At 41.7% G+C, this 17,786-nt stretch overlaps 1 protein-coding gene across 9 annotated transcripts in view; it reads left to right on the top strand.

Moving 5' to 3' along the window:
* The window catches only part of RUNX1T1 (RUNX1 partner transcriptional co-repressor 1), a 142,519-nt gene that overhangs the window by 68,409 nt on the left and 56,324 nt on the right, over window positions 1-17,786 (top strand). For 6 of the 9 annotated variants that reach the window (XM_058698546.1, XM_058698537.1, XM_058698540.1 and 3 more), the window contains 2 exons: window positions 12,788-12,925; window positions 14,977-15,218. In XM_058698546.1, coding sequence (XP_058554529.1) covers window positions 12,788-12,925; window positions 14,977-15,218 — 380 coding nt within the window. Of the gene's footprint in view, window positions 1-281; window positions 307-10,630; window positions 10,656-11,059; window positions 11,125-12,787; window positions 12,926-14,976; window positions 15,219-17,786 lie in introns of those variants that run through there. The other 3 variants (XM_058698544.1, XM_058698545.1, XM_058698543.1) reach the window with 3 other exon arrangements.

Here is a 17,786-nt window from a genome sequence, read left to right as displayed (position 1 = left end):
TCTAAGTACAGCTGCCAAGGGGTTGTGAAGCTAGGTAGAAGACTTGACTGGTTCTCCCAAGAGCGTCCTTTGCCGGGAGACATAGAGCCCTGGCGGGATTATTTACAGGAGATGAGAAGGCCAAGAAGGCTTGCATCAGAGACTAGAAGGGATGAAGCCAGTTCAGAAGAGGAGTTAAGGCCCTGCCAGAGAGGAGAAGCCAGAGGCGGGAGAATTCACTAAAACTCGTAGCGACTAGAAGTACGGTATCACAAGAGAAAAGGAATGAGAAGCGGCTGAACAGGTCAGATGGTGCTGAGAACCCAAGTAAGATACAGATTGAACGGTATTTTTGGATTAATCACTAGAGTTTGTGCCGTGGCTGGGTGGTTTGGGTGGAATGGTGTCACTGGAAGCCCCATTGAAGTGGGAATGGAGTGTAAATAGAGAAGGGTTTCATTATTGTCACCATTTTTTTTGTAATATTTCCATCATTGAAGAAGCCTTGAAACTGTCTGAAGGGGAATGAAGAATACAATTGCTTTGCTGTCTGGTTACCTCCAAATCTGTGTTTTTAAATCGAAAGATGTCTGTGTTTGTCCACTTTTTAACTTTTTCTAGCTTCTCGGCATCATGCTAAATTCTGGGACTCAGTTGATGTCTGATAGAACATGAGACGAAATGATACGCTCCCTGCCATAACAGAGCATTTTGCTGTCTGGTAGGAGATGTTAGACCAACAAGTTATTATACAGTTATTTATAATAGTTGCAGCAAGCCCAATAAAGAACAATTAGATGGTACAGGAGAGCTTCCCATACAGGGGACTTGGGAGGGACCCAGAACGCCTTCCTTGAGTAAATGAATTTGAGTGGAGATCGGTTTTCCAGGTTGAAAGGCCCTGAGTTGAGGTGAAGCTTGCACCCTATAAAACCAGTGAGATATGAGGTGAGATAAGAGAGGCAGGCAGAGACGAAATCTGTCTAGGTTGTAGGTCATTTAAAGGGTTTTGGATTTTATCCTGAGAGTGATGATGAACTATTTAAACACTTTGAATAGGGGAGTAACTTGATCGGATCATTAGAATGTGAAGTTCTTGAGGGCAGTGATTTTCTTGTGTGTCCATTGTCTTTTCTCTGTGTCTGAAGGGGTACCTGGCACTTTGTAGATGGCTCAGGAATTTTCGAATACATGCTTTTATATCAAATGAGTGAATAGTTTTGTGTTTAACCAGATTATTTAAACTTGTGGGATAAGTACAAGTTGTTGTGGGATAAACTGATTGCAGTGTAGGGTGAAGAGTTGCACAGACTAGTTCCTAGAAGGTCCCAGTGAGTGACGGTGGTGTTCCAGGATGCTGATAGCAATGGTGAAGCACATTTAGGAGGAAGAATAATTTGATGGTGGCACATGCGCAAGAAGACATTCAGGATGTTTTATGTAAAAACAACAGAGTCTTGCAGAGATATCTCTAAGTAAACTGTGACTTATCCTGCCTTTTTTCCAGATGATTCTTCCTGCTGTGTTTTGGTTTTAGTTTTTGACATTATCACACACCTCTAGATTCTCACTTGCTCAAGTTTTAATTTTACTTTGTTACCAAGCTCTGTGAATCTGCCGTAGAGTATAAAAATGTCTTCCTGAATCTTCTCGTCTCCAGTCTTAAGAGCCACGTCCATGCTGGATCCCTGTATTATTTCTAGCCTAGGCTGTTGCAGACCAGAATGCCTGCCCTCTCTTGCCTTTCTTACCCTATTTAATCTCTGCTCCATACTTATCCATAATGTAAGATTAGAAATGAGCATATCCTAAAACTCTCAGTGCCTTCCCCTTGCCCATAATGTGAAGTCTAACAGTACTGGTTGTTGTTTTTTTTAAAGAGTACATTGGATTAGATTCAATAAATTTTTTTGAGCTCCTGCTACTTGTCTGCAATTTAGCCACAGGTACATAGTCTGTGTACCTTCATAATTTTCTGCCCTGATTCACCAGCTCTTACCTGGATGATCATAACTGATGGCAGTGGATATGTGTACTACCCTTCAGCAGCTCCACAAGCTTCCTTAATAGCCTTTAACGCTGGCAAATAAGACAAATATTCCTGCAGGAAAATTGTCCACACTTAAAGATTGTCAAATGTTTGGATCACTTTTTATTTAGTGATTTTTTTTTTTTTCCTACCTTCTGGAATAATCTTCATTTTGGCAACAGGATGTTATATAGATACTTATAGTCATTGCATGGGCCCTTGGTGATGTCTGTATCTTTTTCTGCTCTCTACACACGCAGGAGTTACTTTTTTTGTGTTAACTTGAGTGATTTGGTTTTTCCTTAATAAGTATTTTTACCACAGTCATTCAGCGAACATTTGCCGGCTGCCTGTGCCAAGGGGTTCAAACTCTTCCCAGACAGGAGATCCTTTTTTTCCAAAGGAAGTCTTAACCACAACAGCAGTGCACAGAGCAGATAAATATGGAGCTGTGCTGGTTGAAGTAGGGTAGCTAAACCCGGGGCTGCTGGATGGCCACTTAGTGGCCTCCAGGAAGTGGTTCTTAGACTTGGAAACAGGAGTCACAGGAGTGAAGCTCTTAACAACTGTGAGAGAGATGACATTTCTTAGGAACTTACACACAGAGGTAATGCCTGACATCCACTGGTATTCACAGGACCAGCAGTCCTTTCCACACTTTAGGAAATTAGTAATTGATTTTTCTAGCTAGAACCACCATTTGAGTACTTGTTAATGTTTAGAGTGTTTTTTGGGGGGGTGCCAACTGGTTAAGGCAATCCACTCTTCATTTTGGCGCAGGTCATGATCTCAGTTCGTGAGATTGAGCCCCGCAGCAGATTCTGCACTGATGGCACGGAGCCGGCTTGGGATTCTCTCTCCCTCTCTCTCTGCCCCGTACCCCCCTCCCCCCAAATAAATAAATAAACACTTTCTAAAAAAATAGGGTGCTTTATCTTGGGGTCCACAGCTCATCTTTGTCAAAAAATGAGCAGAGCGATCGAAACTATTTCCTGATTCTACTGCTTAGCATTTTCCCCTCCGCAAGGTGGCGTCTACTTTGAACACTTACGCTGTCTGCCTCACTCAGCCTTTGCCCCCCTCTAGGTAACCATAGTTCCTAATATGTCTCTGGCTGTTTTGTCGGAAACTGGCTTTGTTTTAGTCTTCGCTTACCTTCTTTGTTCATTCAACAAATCAAGTGGCTGCTATTTCAAGCACTCTTCTTAATGCTATGGAGGCTGGACTTAACAAACAGGTAGAAATTTCTGCATTCGTGAAGCTGACACTGTGGTTGGGGAGACACTCAAAACCAAGAGAAATGTGTCAAGTGCTAGCTAGATACATGCCATAGAGGAAGGGAAGGGAAATTCCCATTGTTATCCCCATAAGGACATGACCCAAACATTATTGAAGCTATTTTTCTAGAAATCATGATAGGTTATTATAGACTCATCTCATTCTTCTGCCTGTTTTCCATCTTAACCCAAGTTCATGCACTTTAAAGGCATGAAGCTGGTCTTCAGACTGTCATCTCTGATTCCAGATAGCTGCTGGCCCAGCGGCTTACTGGCTCATTCCACACTGATTCCTTGGCCTTGTTCTCATTAGTGCAGTTTCCCAATGTTTACTAATGACCTGTCTTACTCTCCCGCTTTCTCAGAGCTGAGAGTTTACTTATTTTAGTCATTGGGTTTCAAACTTTTGTATTTTCTACCCGTTAAGCTTACCAAATGAAATATGTAGAAACCCAATCTATGAAAAAAAATACGAAAGGTCTTAATGGGACGGAAGGTGTTTCGGATGAAGCCAGAGGCACCTCTTCTCATCCCTGCTCTTTCAATCTGCATTGTCACCTCCAGGGACTCCTGCCATAGAGCCATTATTTTAGTATGGCGCTGTGATTTTATGATAACGGAAGTGTTCCAGGGCCGAGTTCCCTAATAGGGTAGGCACAGCTACCTTATTGAATGTGGCTAGTGTGACTGAGGAGCTGAGTTTTAAATTTTGTTTAACTTTAATTAAAATTTACATGGTCACAGGTGGCTAGTTACAGTAGTATTGGGAGATGAAGTCCTCGCGTAACGCTCTCAGTTTAACATTAACTGAATGTGTCTTTATTTCAGTTTTCTAGATCACGTAAAAATAACATTAGCTTTAGAAGGTAATGGACTCTTGAGAAGGTCTGGAATGAGTTCTGGCTTGTAACCTTGGACAGATTGTCCAACCCTCTGGGCCTCAGTTCCTTTTTATAAGATGGGCAAATTTGTAGTACCTTTTCATAGTGAGATTTAAAATGAGGTAAAGCATGCAGGGCATTTGGTACAGTGCCCAATGCTTGATTTTAGGTGACTTATCCTAATAAGTTGGTTTTTTGTATGTTTGTTTTTTTGCTTGTAAAAAGAAAACATGCTCATTGTAGAACATTTAAATAAATGAGAAAAATAACAAGAAGAAATTAAAAATAATGTGTAATCCCACCATCCATAGACAAGCAACAGAAAAGCTTGTGAAATGTAGAAAAAATGTGTTTTTGGTTCATAATATGCTTTTCTCTTTGTTGTGAATGTGCATATGTATGATTGTGCTATTCTTGTAAAAAAAAGGGAGCTTTTGGAGGCTGTAGGTCTTATGTATACAGATTGCTTTACAAAGCCTTTTTTCTAATATTATATAAAAAGCCTTAGGGAATATGTTGTCATTACTGGAAAGCTGGTGAATTCAGTGATTTACTACTGTTTTTTTTTTTTTTTTTTAGATTTATCTTTGGTAACTTAATGTTTTCAGAATATAGAAATTCTTTTCATTTATTTATTTATTTATTTATTTTAATGTTGTTTTAAATTTATTTCTGAGACAGAGAGAGACAGAGCATGAGCAGGGGAGGGGCAGAGAGAGAGGGAGACACAGAATCTGAAGCAGGCTCCAGGCCTCTGAGCTGTCAGCACAGAGCCTGACACGGGGCTGGAACTCACAGACTGTGAGATCATGACCTGAGCTGAAGTCGGACGCTTAACTGACTGAGCTACCCAGGCGCCCCTAGAAATTCTTTTTAGAATTCTTTTAGGATGATAGAAAAAAGATGGAGGTGATTTTAAGTTAAAGCTCTTAGAAGTTCTGGCGTCGCAAAGTTGTCATGACTGTAGACATGCCTTATGACATAGTACTATGTATTCCTTTAAAATACGACATTTATCGAGCACGTTCGCTGTATCAGGCACGGGCCAAAGTGCTGAGAATATAAAAACAAGTAAGATGTCATCATTACCCTTGAATAAGTTATGACCTAGTGGGAGAGACCGACTTGATTCTAAATACAGTGTGGTCAGTGCTGTAAGAGGGATCTGGACCGGGTAATAAGGGAATAAAGGGCCTTCCTGGCCAGCTAGGGATGGAAGGGTTGTCAACGGAGGGTCCCTGGCTGAAGTAATACCTGAAAGAAGATTTAAAGGAATGATGGACTTAACCAGGCAGTGGTGGGGTGAAGAAGAATCTAGGGAAAAGAAAGGGTGCAGTGTGAGGGAAGCCTATACGACCTGGGGGCATTGGGAGAGCTGCGTTAGTTTGGTACGGAGTTCAGAGGTGGGGATAAGAGTGGAAGGGAGAAATGAAGATGAGCCTGGAGCAGTTACAGAAACCAGATGGGTCCCAGTGGTCTTTCAGTGCCTTATTAAGGCACAAGGCCTTTATGTTTCACATCGCAAAAGGTCTTTGAAGAGTACTAAGAAGAGAGGAGTAAGGTCTCTGATCATATCTTTGGCATACGTAGTGACCTGATGGTGTGATTTGGACAATGGCACAGAGGTGAATAGTGCACGGCAGGGAGACCATCCAATGGGTTGTTGATTAGACCAGGTGAGAGATGATGGATGAGGAGGGTTTGAATCCAGGGTGTTGAAAATGAGTAGCCCTCTGGATGTTTGGGTGCGGAACTTGGGAGGGATGGTGGGCCTAGAGGTACAAGTCATCGACATAAGAGCCATGGGGTGACTGTCACCCCACACAAATGAAGTCCCTAAGGAGAAGGTATAGAGAGAAGATTTCAAGAGTAACTATGAAGGAGCATGGGGGGAAGCTACCAGTAATTATCACAGTGATGAAGAAACGTCAGAAGGAGCAGCCCGGACGTCCTGAGAAGAATGAGAGCGTTGGAATGCTGGGATCCTGGGGATAACAATGTTTCCAAAGGGAGGAAGTGGTGAGACGCAGTCAGATTCTACAAAGATGCCAGATAAAGTATCTGGCGTTTCTTGGATTAATAATGAAGAGATAATTGAAGAGTTTCAGTGGGAGTTAGGATGATATCTTGATGCTACACTCCCAATATTATTTTAGTGTGTATTCTTTGGTTTCAAGTGTGGGTTTTAGGCAAAGGAGGGATTGATTGACGAGGTTCTGTGGGCTGTTTGGAAGATCACATTGTAGGAATTAGTAGAATGAAGAATTTCGCATTATCAGGATAATCTCTTGCCATTTTTCTTCATTTCTTTCTGCCTGTTAGTTGCCTTCTTTTTCACATGGAGGGCAGTAGGCAGTACAGTCTTCTACCTCTGGAGTGAGATTGTTTTTCTGCCTTCACATCTGAAGGTAAAAATGTTGGAGAATGACTGAGATTGCCCATCTTGGACAGGGTGCTGTGCTGGAACCAGCTGCTGGTAACCTTGGTACAAGGTCATGAAAGAACATGGTGACTCCCAAGGTAGTTATGGGATTAGAGGTATGACAGGTCCCAGTATGGGGAAGAAAACTTTCTAGGAGTCCACTGGAAGTTTGTGAAAGATGGAATGGGAAATGAGGAAGGAAGGAATGTGAGTGTAGAGTACTCTTTAAGAACCTGGGCTATCCGAGTGAGTGTTTTGATGGTAACTAAACAGGGACAAGTGGACATTGGTAGGGTTGTTTCATAACCAGATCATCAGTGGAGATTTAGTAATGAGGATTGAAAAGGTATTTGAAAACAAGAGATAGATGTTAATTGTAGTGTGTGTGGGAAAAGATTTCTATGCAGACACATTCTTGTGGACATAGATATTTATGTGAACAGAGGAAGTCTGGTTATGATCACCAATTTCAAAATAATTTTGTGGTCCCTTTATTGTCAGATTTATGTTCTCTGGGTAGTCTTCTTTGTCTTTGAAATGAACATAAGCCATATCTGTAGAAAGAAACCAGAGAGTATTAGAGTTTGCAGATGATCCCTGAAGTTCTATAATCTAAGATGCCTAATTCTATGGGTAAGAGAAGTAGACTCCAAAGAAGAGAAGTGAAGGAATCACAGATATAACAGTACCTACCAGAAGAAGAGGGTCTGTTTTAGTCCTTGGGTCTCTGATCAGTTCATGAGGAAGTCTTTCCCAAAACTTCCATAGACCTCCCTGGATGACCCATTGTCTAGAATTGGAGCACAGCACTCACCTCTGAAACCTGTTGCTGATAAAGGGGAGCATGACAACCTGATTAAAAGAAGAAGGATCTGCTCCCCAAGAATTGTGCACCTGAACAAAATCAGGACTTTCCAGCAAGAAAGAAGGGAGAAGCGCTGTTGAGTAGGAGCTCCAGGATCTGTGACATAAGCTAAAGAGTTTGTTTGTATTCTGTGGGCAGTGGGACCTTCCCAAAGGTGGGTTTTTTTTGTTTTGTTTTGTTTTTTTAACGTTTATTTACTATTGAGAGACAGACACAGAGTGTGAGCAGGGAAGGGGCAGAGAGAGGGGGAGACACAGAATCTAAAGCAGGCTCCAGGTTCTGAGCTATCAGCAGAGAGCCCTATGTGGGGCTTGAACTCACAAACCGTGAGATCATGATCTGAGCCGAAGTCGGATGCTTAACCAATAGCCACCCAGGCACCCCCTTTTCACTTTTAAAAAAAAATTTTTAACATTTATTTATTGTTGAGAGACAGGGACACGGCGTGAGCCGGGAAGGGGCAGAGAGAGGGGGAGTGGACCTTCCCAAAGGTTTTAAAGCATGGAATAGACAAGATCATATTTGTGTTTCAGAAAAAAAAAAAAAAATCTTCATAAAACACCTGTGATGAAGTAACAGATGATTCTTACACTTGCCTAAAACGACATAAGTTGATCACAGAGTTGAAGTAAATTTCAGATCTCCATCATGTTCCCATATTACCTGCATTCCACTTCCTAATCATGTATTTATATGCTGTTGATGGTTATGTATTTGTCTTTTAAATTAGGCATTTAAAAAAACTGCCATCAAATTGCTTACTGTTTTCATTGGTTGGAGTGATTGGATATATAACACACATACACACACACACACACACACAACTATCGTACTCATAGGCTGTGGTTGGAGTGATTGGGTGTAAACACGCACACACACACACACACACACACACACACTGTCGTACTCATAGGCTGTGGTAAATGCTAAAAGGCCAAACAAGCATGATGCGGTTGGTGCCTTGGGCACCTGGGGAAAGCTATAAGAGGATCTGTAATGGGCAGTGAAGAATGGGATAGGTGGGGCAGATCTTTCTAGATGAAGGAAATAAACAGTATAAAATGAAAGGCAGAAAAGCCAGGGAATGCCAAGGTGCCCTGTACAGATAGAGCGTAGACCCGGGGGGGAGGACATTGGAAATAAAGCCATGAATGGATGATGGAGGGGCAGGCACAAGAGAATGGAGATCACATGTGCTGGTGCCTGACTTGAGTAGGTACTATGCCGGGGTCTTAATGAGGCAGAGAGGGGTGTATATCAGTATTCTTCTTATGAGGAACTCAGGATCAACATAACTTGCCTGAGGACCCACTACTGATGGCTGAGTTTACATTCGAAACCAAGTCTGTCTTAACTTGGAAATTTGTCTGTTATTCCAAATAGCCTTCCATTGTATCATTCTGTTGTGCTTAGACTATTAGCATTTGACTTTTATTCTCCTGAGCAGGAATGAACATTCCAGAAGTGCTCAGCAGGAAAATGAGATGGCAGCATTGTGGAGGCTGGGTGGCCACCATTCTGGTCTACAGGCAGTTTCCTTTAACATCTCACACCCAGCCACTGCAGTCACTAAATGATTCTGTTGTCAGGCCTGAATTTGCCATATTTTCCATAGAAATAAAAATCAAATTCTGTACCCAGTTTTGTGTTTCCTTAGCTGCTTTCTCTTTTCTGGTAGGAGTACTTCAGTTCCACTTGGGCTGACTCCTCTTTATTGTGTATCTTGTAGCTCCTATAGCTAGCACTTACTCAAATTAGGCTAACTGTACCAACTGCTAATTCACCAAGAGGTTTCTCAATCTGTCACATCTGGGATGTAGGTATTTCTTCTATTATAAGATATTTCTTCTATTATAATTGACACGATGAACTCTGATAGGAAAAGACGTCCCGTCTACCAATCCTGAACTTTCTATTTACAGTAATCATCTCTAGAAATAGTATGTAAATAAGGAAAATACAGAATGCCTCTTCTCCATACCTGAAAAACACATCTGGAACTGTTTGAACTAACAAAAAGTAAAGTAAGTGCTACGGCAGATTATGCCATACCTTTCCTTTTTACTTAAAAAAAAAAAAAAAGAAAAAGAAGGAAATGGAAAACATACCTCTTCTAGAAGCCTCTGACACTGAATTGGATATTGAAATGGTATCAGTAATGTATTTATATATGCCACATTTTCTTCCATGTTTCAGCCATCTTTGGTACATATGTGTTGGATATTTGCCATGTGAGTTGAAATGTTACCATATAGGGGAGATCTTTATTTAGTAGTCGTGTGTATCATTAAGGTAGAGGCAAGTCAGTCCTTTTGATTATACCTGCTCTGATAGATTGTTTTTCTTTTTCTTTTTCTTTTTTTATCATTTTGTGCCAGGCTTTCAATTGATGTCAGCATTCCCCTGCAGCAACTAAAAATAGAAATTACATCTAGGAATAATTTTCATAAACTTAAAAAAATTGCATAAGAAGTATTATAACTTAATATTGGTTTTACTGTATCCTCTAATTTGAAACGGAGAAGAAATACTTCTGTGGTTGAATCATAGTTCTTTTGCTGTTTGCTATAAAAGTTTCAAGAATATATATTTCAAAATGTTTTGCTTTTTTTTTTTAAGTAATCCAAAACAAATGCAACAGGACTCAGCATACTTGAAACACATTTTCTGAATTTATCTTAAATCTCTCTACTCCAGAGGGTTTGTGTGTGTGTCCGGGTTAGTCCTGGCTGGTAACTTCACCATCTCTCCTCGTCCTGGATTGATTGCACTGAACAGCACGGAATGAGTTACATATGGTCCCACTTTGTCTAAGTTTGTAGGACCTCTGGGTTGGAACTCCATTTGATCAGAGTGGAGCTAACTGTCGCCGAAATTTGGCTATTCCGGCCAGAATGCATATAGTCCTGTTTAGAAGCAGTGGCGTTTTTGCAATGCTTTGGCTCAGTGGTTCTTGTTCTTAAAGTATCGATGCCATGCCGTTTCGAGGATTAAAAAAAATCACTCCTCTACCTTTTATCGTCGTCGTTGTTGTTGTTGTTGCTGTTGTTACTATTATTAAGATCCTCTTAAGTTTGAAGAGGACACCCATTGTCGATTTTATCGTCTATTTCCTTTTCTCTCAGTGTCAGCAACAAGGGTAGACAGACACGGGTTTCAGATGTGTTTTCCAGTTTAGGTTCTGCTCAAGAAGTACCTCCAGGTAAGTAAGGTGCAGGGGCCGTGCCCACTAAGGCTCAGCGTGTCTGGGTGGACGAAGCCGCCTGGGGTAACTTTCTCTTCATTTGGGCTCTTTTCTCCCTTGCTGCTTTTTTCCTTCCCTTGCTTTATTTATTTATTTTTTTCACGATTCCCACCACCCCCCCACCCCCCCGCCCCCTCCCGCTCTTCCTCCCTCTGTCTGCACAACCACGTGCTTCAAGTCTGTGTATCTGGACTGCCTTCTCTAACAGTTCAGTGTGAGTGTTCGCAGAATGAAAACCAGATGGACCTGCAGTTCCCACTGTTATCTCCCAGCCGACTCTGGCAAGCCTCCCTCTATCCCTCCTTCCTTGGCATGACAGAAATATTTGCCTTTATTTAGGGAGAGTTGTATTTGCTGCCGTACCTCTTCCCTCAGCTGCAACATAAGCGGAAAGCTATTTATTCCCTTGTTGCTGAGGTTGGTTGAGGTGAGTAGACCGTGCAGCGAATTTAACTATTGAAGAAGCGCTTTTAAACCTGCCTGACTTGGGTAGTTTTCTAGACTAAGTGAGTTACTGATCCTGGGTGTTACAGTGTTCTGGACTAGCACTAGGAAGGCAAGCTTTTAAGGGGTGAGATCAAGGTAGAAACGCTCTCCATGTGGGTTTTTACCACATTTCACTCAGAACACGCATTGACTAAAGGGGCATTCGTGGTTCTCCAGCGAGCTGTCAGGGTGAAGAAAAAGAGACTCTGATCTCTGATACTGGGCTATCAAAATGCTCTTATTAGAATGATGATTATTTTCATTCTTTTATCGCATTTCCCCTGTTACGGCATCGACATTATTTCAACTTTAAAATGTTATGTTCTGTTGCAACCCAAGTCTCGTGACACGGCTCTGAATAAAGGTGTGAGGTAGGTTTGGAGTTGCCAGCATAGTGATTTGGATTTTTCACTTTAAAAAAAAAAAAAAAAAATAGACATTTAAAGTCAGTGTTGAGAATTTCTCCCCATGGTTATCATAGTGTTTTAAAAAGACCCACTCTTGACCAGTAGTCCCCGTGACTTGACTTTTCCAAAAGTCCGAGTGGGAAATATTTCAGACATTGTTGGTGTGTGTGTGTGTGTGTGTGTGTGTGTGTGTGTGCGCGCGCGCGCGCGCGCAGGCACACCGTGCTGGTAGAAAATTGTATTCTAAAGAAACAAAACTCACTTTTTTATTGGAGATCTGTTGCTTCAATAGATTTGACAGAGAAAAAACAGCTCAGAATTTCAAAGGCAAAGCATGCATAGTAGAAAACAGTCTTGAAGCTCAAATGTTCGTTATTGGGTAATCAGGAAATTTCTCCATATCTGTCACATACTCATGAGAAAATACAGAGAGGGCCTTTCGTTCCTTTTCATTTGCTATTTGGGGTTTTTCCATTCTCACTCTGCCCGAGGTTATTAATTGAAGGATTGGTGTCATGTTTCTAAGACGGTGGGTCACAAATCACAAATTCTGAATAAACAATCGTGTAACCTCATTGTGTGAAATACAGCATTTATGTAGTGGGGCGTTTTCCTGCAGGGCAGAGGAACATTGAAGTGAGGAGTGTATCTGGGAGACATAACCTGCTTCTCCTAATGGGCCAGAAACTAAGCACGGAAAGGGCATGGCAGGTGCTACAAAAAAAAAGTCCTTATAAACATGCTGGCTCCTATCAGTATCTCACCTGCATAACAGACCTTCAGATTTGTGTTGTTCCTCACTAAAAGGTTTATTACCATTTTACTTCCTCATCTATTTTTTTACCTCTTGCTAGCGTTGGCTTCAGCTTCGAGTGAGGTTGTGCCGTTGGATATAACACTACCAAGGTAGCATCTGCCCAAGCCAGAAATAACAATAGGATGTAAAATAACCCAGTTACAAATGAGGTCCTGCCATCTGTGCTACACCTTCTTAAGTGGGGTTTGGATGATAAAGTCCTGATTTAAACTTCAGTAGATCAGCCTATTTTATTGAGAGGAGATGTCGGATTTCTTCTGTTCACTTGCTTATAAAAAAGATGAACCCCACTTAAAAACAAAACAAAACAAAACAAGAAACAAAAAGCAACGAAGGTGCTTAAGGAGTAAAATAACCTGTTCAATGGTGGCGTCCTCCAGATCGGACTGAGAAGCACTCCACGATGCCAGACTCACCTGTGGATGTGAAGACCCCATCTAGGCTGACTCCTCCCACCATGCCACCTCCCCCTACAACTCAAGGAGCTCCGAGAACCAGTTCATTTACACCGACGACGTGTGAGTAGACACTTCTGCGTTTCCCGTTTCCATTTTGAAGTCTAAATTTTTTTTTCCTGCAGAAGTGAAGCCCCCCCCCCCCCCGCCCCCCGCCGCCTCCTTCCCCCAAATCATTTAATTGCCAGTGAGTAGGTATTGAGCCTGCGCAGACGTACAGCATCTTAGGTATAATTTGTATGACTGCCAATATTTGCCTGCCTTTCCATTTTTGCTTCACAGTTGTAGTCTGCTTTGATTTCCGCAATGAAGACTATTGCATTCGTTTGGGCTGCGGCTCCATTTGTTACCACCATAATTTTTACTTTGACTTAATGTGTAGCTCCTTATTTTAGCTTGTACATTTTGCCTTGGAACATGTTAATATCCTACAATTATTTCCAGGTTGCTTCTGGTCTTCTAATACCACTTTCTCCTGGTATTTACAAATAAGATTCAAAGCTAGAAGCCTTACGTGAAAAAGGGGTATTGCTCTGGGCAACAGTCACATACAGAAAACTTTCTGAAAGAAGGAGCATCTTTCTTGTCTTGAGCCTGTCAGACTTTTATTAAACCTTTACTCAATTCCAACTCGGCTCAGGCCTTGTGTCCTGAATCAGTGGCGTGTATTGGCTTTCTGGGTTGTCCGAGGAAAGGACAGAACATTCCGAGAGAACGGCCACTTCCCTTCCTTTCCTGTAGATTCCAGCAGGGATAGTGGATAGCTTTGTTTCCATCAGTTTCAAAGTCCCGGGTAAAATTGTCCTAAAGGATTTGTGAAACTAATAAATGCTATCTGTTGCAGATAGTACTATTTACAGATCGTGTGTCATCAAGTCTGTATGAATGAACAATCACAGGCAAAACTAGATGCATGGGATTATAAGGGATTGGCAAAATACACATCCCAGGCTGTTTATGCGGCGTTGCGCTGCCATTTAAAGGCCTTTCCAAACGTGTAAGGAACAGGAGGCTGCAGCGGCACCAAGTTGCGACCCTGTCATCTTGTATCTGGTTTGTCGTTACCCAGAGCCACAGTGATGGGCACATGTCTTCTGTGAGAAGTCCTAGTGAGCAGTCATTTCATGACAGGTTGCTTTGGTGCTCGTTTGGGACAAGGGGCTATTGTATTATCTGGAAACTTTTAAGAATGATAGAGTGCTTCAGACATCTTCAAACTTCTGTTGGAGATAACCTGTCAAAATTACATGTAATAGATGAGTTGGATAAAGTGGAGTTGGTCGAATTTATTGATTTTAATATGATAAAATCAACATTTTCGTTAGTGAGAAATGCACAAAATTCTCTAGTCTTGTTCTTACGAATTATCTTGGTGTTCACATACATTTTATCGGAAACAAAGTTGTCAAATTACCGCCAATCCACGCTATTAGTTGGGACGAGATGTCCCTTTCCGATTTCTTGAACTAACTCTCTGATAATTACCATATCCATTTGGCTTCTTATATAAAATTTGCATCTTCCCTAAAGAAGTGGTTAAGAAATATGAGGGGGAGAAAATAGCCTTCTAATTGGGTGGTATAAGGTTAAAACTTGAAAGTCCTATTTCTATAAACACAGCTGTCAGTTGTGTGTACAAAACATGATTAAAAATGTTCAGTGATGAATTTAGTCTCCACCAAATGTACACTTTCTCTAGGGGAACAGTTTAGAGAGGAACGGTCCCGCTATATTGATGTCAGCCTGTGACAGAAGGCTGACATCCAAAAACGCTGTTTGTTCCGTGTTTGAGACATTTCACGTGGTTGGCATATGTGTGCACGGGAGGCAGGGCTGTCCCCGGGTTACAGCCGACTCCCATGGGGGCTCCGCTTCCGCGTGGAGTACCGGCATGCAGTGTGAGGAGGGGAGAGCCATCCAGTCCTAGAGTACCTGAACCCGTGGTACCCCTGGGAAGCCAAAGCCTTTGACAGAAAAGCCTCCCCCCACCCCAGTTTCCCAAACCACAGGATCCTCCAGATTTAAAGGGAACGAAACTTGATTGTAATTTCCTTGTGCCTTTTCCCTCTGTGTTGATTTACTTGTTTTTCTTTCTTATTTTGTGCTCTTGACAGTAACCAATGGCACGAGCCATTCACCCACAGCCTTGAATGGCGCCCCCTCGCCGCCCAATGGCTTTAGCAATGGGCCTTCCTCCTCTTCCTCTTCTTCTCTGGCTAATCAACAGCTGCCCCCGGCCTGTGGCGCCAGGCAACTCAGTAAGCTGAAACGGTTCCTTACTACCCTGCAGCAGTTTGGCAATGACATTTCTCCAGAGATAGGAGAGAGAGTCCGCACGCTCGTACTAGGACTGGTGGTAAGCAAACGGAAATTAGCCCAGTTTTCTGGGGGTAACGGGAGAGGGTGTGTATGGGAGATGTGAAATACAGACTGTTCTCCCAACCGTTTTGTTCACCTACCTGGAGATTGCATGTAAGTCTGGTAATTCTGTAGTAACCGGGTTCTCAAGTCTGCATTGGGTATTGGTCCCCACCATGGTTTCTTTTACTATCTGACAATAAAGATATGGTGACAAAGTTTATTATTATCTTAGCCATAAACACATGTGTGTGTATAAAATGCAATAGGTATACGTTCTTGGCATGACGAGTGGCTTTCAGCAGTGACAAAATGTTTTCGTTATGTTAGCGATCCATTTAATCTAGCTAGGGTGCTCGTTTTGACATAGTTGCTTTGAAGGATTTTTATCACTGGTCTAAGATGAACAAGAGTTTATAACGAATAACGTTCTTCTATGTGTTTTCATTTTTGAGGCTAGTAACATTTTTTTTAAAGTTTCATTGTGGTAAAATACATATAACGTAACATTGACCACTTTAACTGTTTCTGGGTGTGCAGTTGAGCGGCATTAAGTACCTCCATGTTGGTGTATATCCATCACCACCACCCATCTTCAGAACCTTCTTCATCACCCCAAACTGGAACTCCGTACCCATTAAACAGTAACACCACAAGTTCCCCTCCCTCAACCCTTGGTAACCACTGATTGGTTTTTGGTTTTGTTTTTTTTTTTTTTTAACAATTCTTTGTTAAAGGTAGAATTAACTTAAACCATTCATTTGAAAACAGAAGTGTTGAGTTAGGCACATTGTGCCACACTCTGTACATTATCACACCGGAAATGAGCACATGTATCATTTGGGGGGGGGGGCATCCTGAATCATTTTTGTATACATACTGTGATTTTTTTGGTACAGGTAGAGGATTTTCATTTAGGAAGGGCCATTTTCCCATAGCAAACGGAGTCAGGGAGAAGCTGTGAGTCACAGGTTCAATCCTTACGGTAGACCTGAAATTCAGGTGACGGGCCCCTGTTTGCCTTCTCTTGAAATAGATCATTCGTTTGTATTCCGTGGACTTATGGGCAAAGCCATACTCATTGTGTTTTGCGAAAGAAGCCCCCGGATTAAAGCCCGTGCACGAGTCTAGTACAGTAGACGATGCTTCCAATCACAATAACTCACATTTGACAGATATTTTGCAGTTTGCTCTTTTAACCCTTACCTCCCTCTCCTGAGTGCTCTAAGAAAAAGCTTTCACATTTTCCACAATCTGCCAGCTCCACCTGGCACTCTTCCCGGCCAGGAAGGTGAGGGCCACAGGAGTGTGTCAGCTTTGCCACAGTTACTTTTGTCAATCACTTATCTTTTTCCTTTGTCATTCTTGAGTTTCGCAGAGTAGACTTTGCAACTAGCAAATAAATTAGACCCAAGAACCGCAAAGTAAATCCAAAGCAGTGATTGTGTCCCATAAATAGTGAAAATGTTCTTTGTAACAAAAAAAATGGTTTTTTTTGTTTTTTTTTTTTTTTTGAAAACTGCTTTATATATTTGATGTATTCTCTAACAGTGGTTTCCGTAAGTTCCAATGTGGAAGAGTTTGGTAACTTTAAGTCAGTTTTCCCAGATGTTCAGTGGCATACTTTCGAGTGCAATACTTCTTTTCAGGGACATATTTATTTAAAAACCTTCGGGGCGCCTGGGTGGCTCAGTCGGTTAAGCGTCCGACTTCAGCTCAGGTCACGATCTCACGGTCCGTGAGTTCAAGCCCTGCGTCGGGCTCTGGGCTGACGGCTCAGAGCCTGGAGCCTGCTTCCAATTCTGTGTCTCCCTCTCTCTCTGCCCCTCCCCTGTTCATGCTCTGTCTCTGTCTCAAAAAAAAAAAAAAAAAAAAAAAAAAGTTAAAAAAAAAATTAAAAAATAAAAACCTTCAGAGGGTAAGTTAGGGGAAGACATTAATTAATAGTGCTTTGCATGGAATCAGCAGGCAGTGAATATTTGTCAAATGAGTGACTGAATAGAGAATGGATGTTGTTTTTGAATTTTGTTATTTGAATCCAGTTGACATGATATCACTACATTAGTTTCAGGAGTACAACATCATGATTGAGCTTCTCTATATGTTAGGCTGTGCTCACCGTAAGTGTACCTACCGTCTGTCACCATATAATACTATTATCATATTTAACTATATTTCCTATGCTGTGCCTTTTATTCCTGGGACTTCCTCATTCCATAACTAGAAGCTTGTATCTCTTAACACCTGTTTGCCCATTTTGCCCAGCTCCCCACCTACTGCCTTCCTTTCTGGTGATGAGCAGTTTGTTTAATAGAGAACGGATTTTTTTTTTTTTTTTTTGGGAGCATTTGACTACACGCTTTTATGTATGCCATTTTATTTAAATTCTTGGGCCTGCCCTTAAGGGGTAGTGATTTTATATACATTTTACATGTGGGGAAACTGAGGTTCACGAAGTAAAACACAGGGCTACCCAACCGTAGTGATGGGCCTGTGATTTGAACTCAGGCAGTCAGTCATAATGAATCCCCTTATGCTGTTATTTAGATGGAGTTAGAAAATCTGT

Source organism: Neofelis nebulosa, chromosome 14, assembly GCF_028018385.1.
Source record: "Neofelis nebulosa isolate mNeoNeb1 chromosome 14, mNeoNeb1.pri, whole genome shotgun sequence".
Classification (NCBI taxonomy): domain Eukaryota; kingdom Metazoa; phylum Chordata; class Mammalia; order Carnivora; family Felidae; genus Neofelis; species Neofelis nebulosa.
This window is presented reverse-complemented; position numbering and strand designations above follow the sequence as displayed.